Here is a 12,134-nt window from a genome sequence, read left to right as displayed (position 1 = left end):
TACTTCTGTTCTCTCCCCCCTCCCCATGGTAGCAAATAATCTGATATAGGTTGTACATATACAAACATGGTTTAGCATATTTCCATATTAGTCATGTTGCAAAAGAAGAATTAGAACTAAGGAAGAAAAAAGAGAAAGAAAGAAAGAAAAAACATAAAAGAAGTTTTAAAAAGTGAATATAATAAAGCAATTCTATTTTAAAAACTACTACAGACCAACTGAATCAGCTAAAATATCAGAGGTGGAATGAGAAACTAGACATAAGTATTCCAATCAACTAATTTTTTTTTCAGTTTTGCTGTTTGGTAGTCTCAGTAGCATTTGACTGGAATGGTTTGGCATTTCCTTCTCCAGTTCATTTTAAAGATGAAATGAAGGCAAACAGGGTGAAGTGACTGTCCCAGGGTCACACAGCTAGTCTGAGGATGGGTTTGAACTTAGTCTTCTTGACTCCAGGTCAGGTGTTCTATCTACTGTGCAACCTGTGTTAAGTACCTGCTATGAGCTGTGCTAGTTGGCCAAGGATAAAGACAAAAATGAAACATCCTCTGTGAACCTCTGTATTCAGGGAGTTCACATTCTACCCTGACAATGTTTGTATATAAACAAAATCTAGATATCCACTTGTGGGATGCTGGGTGCTGGGATGCATGTCTCCTAGGCAAATCTGTATCTGGTACGGGATGGTCTCCTGTTTATTTCTTCTTTTCTTTGATATTGAGTCTCATAAAATCTTGAAAGATCAGTTCATCCCAGAGGATAGTGTTCCATTACAAATGACTGTCTCCTATACTTATAATACTCTCTTTCCTCAACTCTTGCTGTGACTTCCTTTTTAAAAGCACCACAGGGGCAGCTAGGTGGCGAAGTGGATAGAGCACCGACCCTGGAGTCAGGAGTATCTGAGTTCAAATCTGCCTCAGACACTTAATAATTACCTAGCTGTGTGGCCTTGGGCAAGCCACTTAATCCCATTTGCCTTGCAAAAAAAAAAGCACCATAAAGCAATTTAGGGAAGGAACTGGGGGTTGGTTGTGGGGGGAGTCAGAAAAAACCTCATGTAAGAGGCTGCACTTGAACTGAACTTAAATAAAGATTCTAAGAGGTGGAAAGAAGGGGTGGTACATTCCAGGCACTGGAGAGGACAGCTCATTCCCAAACAAGAGATGAGAGTGTTATTGTGAGGAGCTTTGAGAAGTCCAGTTTGATCTGATCAGGGAATGTGAGAAGGTAAATAACATTATCATAAGCTTGGGAAAGTAGCTTGGAGTCAGCCTGGGAAGGGTTTTTAATGCCAACTAGACCATTACAAGCTCAGAAGGCTCTGCTACAGGTTGGACACAAATTCTAATGAGGTCTTGGTTCTAAAGTTAATAGGAAGCAATCTATTATAAGAAATGAAACATATAATGGGAAAGCTAAGAAAATCACAAGGTCACATTTTAAAAATTGAAGAAGGCAAAAATTCATGCAAAAAAATTGAAGTGAAAAAATTTAAAACAAAAATGATGAGAATTATTAAAAATTAAATTAAATTTTTATGGAGAAAATTATTTCTATGGAAAACAGTATAGAAAAACCTCAAAAAAAATTGGAAGCAGCTAGCATTGGATTTAAATGTAGAGTGAAATGGAATTGAAATAATGCTGAGGCTTCTATAGCTTACATTTATATTATGAGTTCTACACAGTAACAACTTTATATCTCCACCCAGGACTTTCTCTGCTTCCATCTTCAAACTTTGTCTAACATCCATTATCCTACATCCAAACTTCTCTCTGTCCCTGTATGTATCCCATAACCCAAACCCTTTTCTGAATGATAGGAGGAGGAGCAATAGATAATAAAAATGTTATTCCTACTCCCAAGTAGCACATGCATTTAAAAGGTACCTTTTGGGGTCAGTGTCTCAACCCAAAGAGATAACTCTAATGATGGAATTTTAGGTACCATTTTAGGTACCATGATTGTCTAAAAGGAGAGATATCTTCCTCAAGCCTATGTGTCATGGTAGAAACAGCTTCCCACTCCCTCCTTCTTGTAGTGCTAGCCCCCCATTTAAAAAACTGTTGGACAGATTCTAGACTGACCATTTGAGAGAAAATATTACCTGCCTCTGTGCCCAAGACCATGCTTATCCTTTGTTTTTGTTTGGCCTTACAGGAAATTGGGGTCACCTTTGGGGAATGCAGTGCTGCCTTGGGACATAACATCTTAGAGCCCATTGTGACCTTAGCCAGGTGGGTGTAACCTGTCCCCAAATTCCCGTACATCATATCCTGGCCCTAGAAGTCTGCATAGTGCGTGTGTGTGTGTGTGTGTGTGTGTGTGTGTGCGCGTGCACGCAAGCACTTCTGCACAGGGTGGGCTTTGGGGTTCCAGTGAATTGGAAGGAACTTAAAGCAGATAAGAAGGTGATCTATCAAGTCATTAGGATTGTAATGTCATTAAGATAGCACTTTTTAATTCTAGAGAGTTTGGGGGTCCCAATTTTCTTGTCTCACCCAATAGATTCTTAAAGTGTTGAGGACAGACATTTTTAGCCTCATCTTCCAAGAAAGACATAAGATGCAAGACGCAGGAAATGTTGGGGCAAAGACCTGGGTAAAATTCTGTAATAAAAAAATAAAAAAACTCTGGAACTAAGGGTAGCATAGTGAGCACAGTATGATAGTTGGAGTCAGGAAGACCTAGGTTCAAACTCTTAAGACATTTAATTGGCTTCTGAAAAATTGATGTTCCTAAAGTACAAATCTAATTATAGAGGAGTAGATTTAGAGGTGGAAGGGAGTTTATAGGCCAACTAGAGGTCATTCTCCTCATTTTATAGAAACTGAAGAATGGAAAGGGCAAGTGACTTATTCAGGATCACAATCTAAATAAAGTATTTGAGGTGCGATTTGAACTCAGGTCCTCCCAAGTTCAGTGTTCTGTCCACCACTCCATACTGGCTCCATTTTCTTGCTTCTTGGGGCATTAAAAATCCCTCACAAAATGTCATTGGACCATCTTTCCTTACTTGATTAGACTTGATTCCTCCACATTCACCCTCTATTCTAGCTCAACTATCTTACTTATTGTTCTTCTAACATGGCATTCCATCTGCTACCTTTTCACCTTTACATAGGCTATCCCTCATACCTGGGATGCTCTTTTTCCTCCCCTCTGTTTCATGAAACCCTCAGCTCCCTTCTAGTCTCAGTTCAAAGACCATAAGAGTCCTCTAGTTAGTACCTCTTGAGCCTGTAATGAGTTTGCATTTATATGTATGTATTTACACACATGTTATGTTGTGTGTGTATATATATATACATATATATATGTATATATATATATATATATATATATATATATATATATATATATATATAATTTGTGTGTCTCTAATAGAATGCAGGCTTCTTGAAGGCAAGTGACTATCTCTGTATCCTAAGCACCTAGTACATAGTAGGTATTTATTAAATATTTGTTGACTGAAATAATTTCTCCAGGTCTTAGCTTTTCATTTGTAAAATGAGAATAATAATATCTGTAGAATCTACTACAGCCTGTAGGAGAGAGGAGGATAGAGCTGTGGACCTGAGGGAAAATCTTGGCTCAGATATTCATCAGCTGACTCTGAGAAATTCACTTAGAGATAATAGTAATAATAATAATAATAATAATAATAATAATAACTCCTATCTCCTAGATTTGTTTCAAGGACCAAATGATATAGTATTTTTAAGTAACAGTGTCTGGGATATAGTAGGCAATGTATAAATGCTTTTCCCCTCCTCTTATGCCCCACAAGGTTATTTGAAATTCAACAGGTTTAATGAATAATTAAATGGTACAATGGGTAAGGGTGTTGGTCTTGGAGTCAGAAAGATCTTTGTTCAAATACTGCCTAAGGTACTCAAACTATGTGACCCTGGACAAGTCACTTCACCCTATTTGCCTGAATTTCTTCATCTGTAAAATGAACTGGAGAAGGAAATGTCAAAGCAGTCCACTATATTACAAGAAAACCTAGGTGGGATCATGAAGAATCAGACACAATTTGAAGAATATGGTGACTCGAATTGAATAAAATAGCATGGAATATAGAGATGGGGCATGGGACATAGGAGGTATCACATCTCTTTTTCCAGACCCTATCAATATTTTAATCCTGAGATTGCATTGGCTTTTTGGACTGCTTTGTTATACTATTTACACCTATTGAGCCCTCAGTCCACTAAAACCCCCAGGTCTTTTACATACAATCTATTTTATAATTGTGATATATTTTTTTGTAAACCTCAAGTGAAAGACTTTACACCTAGCATCATAAAATGTCATCTCCTTAGATACAGACCATCATTTTAGCCTGCTGAGATCTTTGAAAAGTCTGTCATCCAATGTGTTATCCATTCCAGCTTGGTGTCACCTACATAGTAGATAAACATACTTTGAATGCTTTTCTCTGAGCTAATAGGAAAATGTTGAATTGTACAGTACCAAGGACAGATCCCTGGGGCACTCTTTTATCAGCTTTCTTTCTCACATCTTACTAAATCATCACTTTACTTTTTCTCACATTTCCTACTTTATCTCACTAGTTCTAAGTACCCATATGCTCATTCATGAACCATTTTTTCTCATTCCTTTAAAAAATTATAAATTGAATTTTCAATGTACTATATAAGATGCTATAACAAGTCTTCATTTTATAGATAAGGGGAAATGAAGATACTAATGTTCAGAGGTGAGAGGTGACCTATCAGGTGTCACAGAGTCCATCCTATTCATAGGATTATAGATGTAGAGTTGGAAGGGACCTTAGAGCACTGAGTCCAGCTCCCCACCCCTCCCTTATTTTCCAGTTGAGGAAAGGATGATTCAGAGAGATTTGTCCAGTTCCACAGATAATGAGTAACTGAGATGAAATTTGGACCCTGGTCTTCCTGACTTTTAGTTGCTGCTCCATCTACTCTGCCCCAGTTAAACTACTGAGAAGCCCATAGTAGGCTTTGTTCATCTCACTTCCAAAATTAGATCAGGTCTCATTTTAGGAGAGAATCATGAGTGCATTTGGAGGAGTATGAAGAAGAAAGTAGATGTCCAAGTATATAGCAGCAATTTGGGGGGGGGGGTGCTGAAAGGAGGTTTTCACAAAAGAACAATACAAGACAATGAAGCATAAAGCTCCATTTCCTTATTAAGGCCCATTTTAATTTGCCCAAAGGAAGAGTCAAGGCCTAAAATGAGATGCCCAGAGATAGGGTCAGGGTCTTGGGACAATAAGGGTAAGGGGTGAGAGATTCAAGGACCAAGAAAACACCAGATCTCAGAGATCATGGAGGATTACCATGTATGATGGGTTTTTAGGCCAAAAAAGGAAGAGAAAAAGGAATCCTTCATAGACTGCATTTGACTTTGTGCCATATAAGTTTCACCAGTTCTCTGCCTCTCTTCCTAACAAATATGTAGGGTATTTGAATTCTACATTAGAATAATTTAGCAAGGTTGCTGAAGACTGTGGGTTTGGTTCTTATGTCTGGTTGATCTTTCATCTCTTATGTCACAGATTGGGGGAAGTGCTAGGATTTGGCCAGGGTCGGGGGTCCCCAGTCACATTGGTATGGGGCATGGAAGTTTCCAGGAAAAAATAGGGTGAAAGTATTAGAAAAGAGGCAGTCTGCTGCAAAGTAAGCATTATGGGGGGCTAAAAAATTAGAAAGTATTTTGGACATCTCAGTGGGGAAGTAGATAGATGGAAGGAACCAGAGATATTTAGCCCAGAAAAGAGAAAGTTGTGGGGAAAGATGAGTGATCTCTTCATTTCCTGGAAGAAGGACAAAGTGGGAGCATGATGGTAGATGTTTAACAATCAGTTGGGTAGGACATGTCTATATAAGTTTATTTAAGTTTGTTCTACACCATTATTTTCTCCACTCTCATAAGCCTAGACAAATAGAAAAACAATAAATCAATCCCTAATTTGTAACATTTATTGATTTCTGAGAAGTATTTCCTCACATTTAAAATTTAACAATTTAACTTTGAGCTTCAGAACATCTCTGGATAAGAGCCTTTCTGGGTGCCCCCAGTGAGCTGAAGTAGAAACCACAGGAAGAAGCTACAGGGAGGGAAATTTTGACTCAATAAAAGGAAGAATGCAGTAATAATTTGAGCTATTCCAAAGTGGAATGGGTTCCATCATTAGGTCAACAGCTTCAAGTATTCATTCATCCAATAATGCTGAATTCTAGGAAATGCCTTCTCTGTAGAACATTGTGTCAGGAGCTGGAGAAGATACAGAAGTTAGATAATTAGCAAGCGTTTATTAGTCACTGTGCTAGGTGCTGATGATATAGGCTCAAAAGAGAAATAGTGCCTGTCCTCAGGGTTCTTACATTCTATGGGGAAAGAGAACATACATAAAAATAATTATATTCAAAATAAATGAAGGAGAAGGGGTAACACTGTCTGGGGGCATTGAGAAATGCTTCATGTAGAATGTAGTATTTGAATGGCATCCTGAAAGGAACCAGGAAAGTTAAGAGATAAGAGTAAGAAGGGAGTACAGATCAGACATGGGGGGACATCCCAGGACAGACTCCTAGACAGCAGATGAGAGCAGGTTAGCTATACTGGAGAATTCATAAAAGTGAATAATCATTCTGGAAAGGTTGAACAGGGTCCAGTTGAAGAAGTCTTTAAATGCCATAATTCAGAGGTCATCTGGTACATTTTACCAGTGAAGCAAATGAGGCCTAGAGAGTCTCTAAGGGAATGGAGGCAGGAATAAGGAATGGTGGCAGGGATTTGAATTAAGGTCCTCTGACTCCAAAGCCACTTAGAGTGGCTCTGTATTCCAAGGAATTTATATTTCACCCTAAAAGCAGTTGGGGCTGCTAGGTGTCACAGTGGATAGAGTGCTGGGTCTGGAGTCAGGACCTCAAAACTGCACTCAGACACTTACTAGCTATGTGACCTTAGGCAAGTCACTTTCCCCTCTTTGCCTCAAAGTTCCTCATTTATAAGATAAGCTAGAGAAGGAAATGACAAACTATGCCAGGATCTTTGCCAAGAAAACCCCAAAAGAACAACAACTTAAGTTATAATGAAGATAGTCCCCATCTTTATGGCATCAGATTTGGATAAGTATACTATATGCATGTGTGTGAAACAAGGCAGTATAGGAGCTCAGGAGGGGATGGCTACTTTTGGGGGAATGGTTCAGAGGGAAGCAAGTTTTAAGTAATGGATTGGTCCAGTTGATCTTCCTTCTAGCTCCTGGAATATAGGATCCTAAGCTCAAGGTCAGCAGATCTAAAAGCTTCCCTTACTCACTCATGCTACCTGGGTCATCTCACAGGGCAATGAAAGAACAGGACACCAAATTGAAACACAGTATGGTGGATCTGGAGAGGAAGGAGATGAAGAAGAAGTCTGGTTGCTGCTCCTGAGCCATATGGACCTGGCAGACTTGGAGGGTCAGTGGTGTGTGAAGTTGGCAGAACTCAATCTCTTCAGTTCTCCTCTTTCCTATCTGATTTTGATAACCAACAATATCAAGGAAAACCAGGAAAAATTGTGGATCTTGAGCTCAAAGAAAAGAATATCCATGAAACATTTTTAATGTATAAATGTAAGCAGAAGGATGTTTGCAAGGGTACACAGATGAGCAGGGCAATGTGCATACTTTTCTGTTAAATTTAATACAAATTTTAAAAGAATTGTATGGAACAAGTTCACAATTTCATATATAATCCTCTTTTTCTGGTCTTCTGTATATGTTGAAATCTTTATGTTTGTTAAATTCATAATAAAAATATTATATGTATCCCAAACCTCACTGAATTGAAAACTTGGGGATTCTAAAATTGTAAAAATGGAGTAACAGACTCATTTTCCTGAGTTCCAATCTGGCCTCAGACACTTATTAACTATGTGACCCTTGGCAAGTCACTTTACTCTATTCACTTCAGTTTCCTCATCTATAAAATGAGCTGGTGAAGGAAATGGCAAACCACTCCAGTATCTCCGCAGAGAAGACCCCAAATGGGGTCATGAAGAGTTGGCAGTGATTGAACAACCATGATAAAATAATTGAAGCAGAGGTTAAGAAGCTTTGGGTTTAAGTTCTGTCTCTGACACATGCTGGCTGCTGTGATCCTGGGCAAATGACTTAGCTTTTCAATGTTCTAGAAAACTCTCTAAGACCATTAATTGCAGAGAAGGTACCAATCTGCATGGATTGAAGCAATTTCTTCACATGGGAGTTCTTTATACTGCTGAAATTCCAGGTCCAAGTCCCTACCCCTAATAATCAAGACTGGGTCTGGATTGAAGTTCAGTCTTGTACTTTGAAGGAAATTTGCTTGAGCAAATTAATATCATAAAAGAAATTACAGACTTAAATGGTTTTAAACCACTTAAGGGAATGAACCATTTTCAGACCTAATCAAATGTTCTAGGAGAACTGAAACTTGGATGCTCATTAACCTGGCTAGGCTAATTTATTCAAGAAACATTAAACACCTACCCTAAAGAACATTTTCCTAAACTAAGACATACAGAACTTGGACATGGATGGGTTTCTATCCTCCTTGAGCTAGTTAATTACATCTTGTTCTTACCTGTTCATTAAAACAAGTCCCCTATGGATCTCTATTTGACAACACAAGCCTAGTCTTATTACTATGCACTTTAAAATGTTCTAACTACAGTTCAGACTTGGTTCTCATTCTAATTGGTGAGAAGGGTCCCTCTCACTCCAATTCATTCAAATCAGTGTATCTAGCCCCAAATACTCATGGCAGCCTATTGTCATTGGCCTTCTCCCTGTTCTCCAACCACAGCATCCAGTTTTAATGGGAAGATTCCATTTAGGAGACATTCATTGTCTCAGTGCCCTCTGGATAACCTCTGAAATGGTTATTTGTCCCAGCCGACCGAGAGTCAATCAGTATTTATTAAGTCTGTGTGACATATTGAAAACAAGTCTTAGCCCCAGGGTATGGAACTGTGAGAATACAGAGCAGAGACAGTCTTGAGTGAATGGAAAGAAGCGACAGTACTGCTTACTAACTAGAACATTGGTTTTATCCTTTCCTAATTGACTTTCCATTGCCTTCCCCAGAGCAAATGTTTCAAATCCTGTCTCTTTATTAGAGAAGGGAAAGAATGAAAGTCAGAAGTCTACTTCCCTCTGTCTTAGTCAATGAGTGGTCAAGTTTTGGTGATTCTACATCTTCAACATATCTTATCTGGTTTTCTTCATTTACACTCTCCTACATTGCCCCACTTCGTCTTAGGCTAGGACTTCACTTACATGGCATAAATGCCTAGCACATAGTAAGAATTTGATAAACATTTGTTGACTAAACCTCTGAAAAGTAGGAAATATAGGTGATGTTCCTTTACCTACTCTTTATCTCCATGTCCCTTAATACCATTTCAAGTTTTTTCCATCTTTGTGCCAGTCTCTGACAAAGAGGTGGTCTTTCTCCTCAACAAAAGTGGCTTCCATTCTTGAACTCTTGATCACATCTTTTCTTCTGGGGGTAGTAGCAACAGAAATTTTATTTTCTTTTTCTTATTAATTTTGTTATATTTTATTTGTTTTTCTAACGACATGCAATGGTAGTTTGACCAATAATTTTTTTTGCAAGATTTTGAGTTTTACATTTCCCCCCCTTCCCTCTCTTCCCTCCCCCTTCCCCTGAAAGAAAGCAATCTGATATGGGCTCTTCACTTATAACCATGCTAAACAACAGATCCATAATGATCATATTGTGAGAGAAGAATCAAATTCAAATGGAAGAAAGAAAACATTGGAGAAAAATGATATAATACATAAGCCAACTTTAAAAAGTTGATGATAATAAGCTTGAGTTTTCATTTAATGCCACAATTCCATCTCTAGATATGGATGGCATTTTTCACCATAAGTCTTTTAAAATTGTGTTTGATTATTGTATTGCTGAAATGAATATTGCTGAAATGAACAAATCCATCATAGTTGATCATCACCTTGTGAGAACACGCCTTTCTAAATCATTACCAAGCCCCCCAATCTCTCCCATTCATGTCTCTCCAAATATACTGACTCCTTCCTCACTGTCTATAAACAATCCGAGTCTTCCTCATTCTTAAAAACAAAAACAGGAATAACCCTTCAGCTTCATCCAGCCATACTCTCATTTATCATCCTACTGCCTTTCATAGTCAAACTAATACCCTCTTTTCTCCTCTGATCTTATTAGAGGTGCAGGTCCTGATTATTTCATGTCTGAACTATTGCTATGGCTGGTCTGCCTGTGATGTCTTTCCTTATTCCAGTCCAAATTCCAGTCAGTTGTCTAAGAGGTTTTTCTAAAGAACAGGTTCATTATTTTAACCTCCTCCTCAGTAAACTTCATGGCTCTTCATCCATCACTTCCAGGATCAAATATAAAATTTTCTGGCTTTAAAAGCTCTTCATAACCTCTTCCCCTCCCATCTTTCTAGTCTTCTTAAACCTTATACTCCATCTGAACCCCACTGGTCACACAAATACACCTATAATCTTCTATTCAATGGCATTGGCCTCCTTATGATTCCTCAAAAAAGACTTCATCACCTGACTGGGCATTTTCTCTGGTTGTTCCCCCAAAGCTGGAATGATCTCCCTCCTCATCTCTGCCTCCTGGCTTCCTTCAAATCCCAGTTAAAACCACAGCTTCTACAGAAAAATGTTTTTATAATCTACCTTAATTCTAATTCCTTCCATCCATTGATTCTTTCAAATTTATTCTGTATATGGCTTATTTGTACATATACAAATGTGCATTAGATTGTGAGCTCCTTGACATCAGGGACTGTTCTTCCCCCTTTCCTATCTTACTTTGTATTTCTAGTGCTTAGCATAATGTGTGGTTCATCATAGGAACTTAATAAATGTTTATTGATTGATTGATAGTCTCTCCCACTTATTTTTTAGCTTCTTTCCATCTGACTTTGTATCTCACCGAACAATGGAAATTGCCATCTCTGAAGTACCAACTGTAGAGAGCTATAGGAGGTTTATCCAGACTTTCTGGTTGAAGTCAGTGGTTTTGTTGTGATCAGATAGACATAATAAAGTCAGGAAAAAAGAAAAGGGGTAGAGGTCATTGTGTCTTTAGGCTTCACAGGTTCATTTATATGAAAATCATAGTGTAATAAGGGAGCTGAGGAAAGCATCATCATCCCATTTACTGAAAGAATTGAGAGGACTGGAGCAGCAAATGATGATGATAATTGAGAAAACCATATTGATTTCATCTTATGACTCAATTCTGGATCTGAATCAGTTCCCTTTCTATTCAATTGCAGTTTAGTCCAACTTCAGTCTTGTGAGAAAACTTTATTTAATTATGGGGACTGAGAGAAAAAAAATTATAGCATTGTTTGAACCTAGCCCTAGAAACAAGGAATTTTCTTACAAATTTATATGTCAAAACCCTCTACGTCTTATCTAAAGACTAGCTCCATACTGATCAATCAGTATTGTTTCTATGCTATTTTGATTATTCAAGGAATTGTGCCTGTTCACTCTTCCTCTCTCAACTAAGGAAAAGTCCCTAAACTTTCTTCCAATTAGAAATCAAATTACCTAATGTTGTTTATTGTTTGTTTCCTTTTAATTAATTGATTTTATCTGATTGCTTTTAATATATTAAAAATTGTTTTTTATGTAATTGGCACACTTTGCTTAATAAATTGAAGTGTTTGGAGGCCTGAGTCTTTGTTTCCTCAGTTATTTCGTCTTTCACCTGTCACACTACCATAGAATTCATGTAGAAATTCTGTTGAATGGAGTCCCTGAAATGCTTTCTGGGAAGGTAATCAAAACTAAGGGACTTGGAAGGAGTTATAAAGAACTCTCTAATTGTAAATCAGATAGTTTACTTGTTTCTCAAATTGGTACCACTTAATATTAATCCTAGCCTGGAGCATTTTTCAATCTTTTGTTGGTTCCCAGACTGGAAACATACCAGGGGAGAGGTTTAGTGGATATTAAATCCCAGTAGATGTAGAAGGGCACAGTTCAAGAACCACAGTACCCAAAGAGATGACCAGAAGAGAGTGAAGACACCATACTTATCAGAGGCATAAGACACCCAGCAAAGATGACAAAA

General features: G+C 37.9%; 1 protein-coding gene across 3 annotated transcripts in view; it reads left to right on the top strand.

Annotated features, from left to right (window-relative positions):
* The window catches only part of RAB44 (RAB44, member RAS oncogene family), a 98,017-nt gene extending 86,288 nt beyond the window's left edge, over positions 1 to 11,729 (top strand). For all 3 annotated transcript variants that reach the window (XM_074236399.1, XM_074236400.1, XM_074236398.1), the window contains 2 exons: positions 2,164 to 2,240; positions 7,346 to 11,729. In XM_074236399.1, the coding sequence (XP_074092500.1) occupies positions 2,164 to 2,240; positions 7,346 to 7,436 (168 nt within the window). In that variant the 3' untranslated portion in view covers positions 7,437 to 11,729. The remainder of the gene's footprint in view (positions 1 to 2,163; positions 2,241 to 7,345) is intronic.
* The last annotated feature ends 405 nt before the right edge of the window (positions 11,730 to 12,134 follow it).

The sequence above is a fragment of the Macrotis lagotis genome, chromosome 5 (genome assembly GCF_037893015.1).
Source record: "Macrotis lagotis isolate mMagLag1 chromosome 5, bilby.v1.9.chrom.fasta, whole genome shotgun sequence".
Lineage (NCBI taxonomy): Eukaryota > Metazoa > Chordata > Mammalia > Peramelemorphia > Peramelidae > Macrotis > Macrotis lagotis.
The sequence above is the reverse complement of the archived record's forward strand: the minus strand, read 5'-3'. Positions and strand labels throughout refer to the sequence as shown.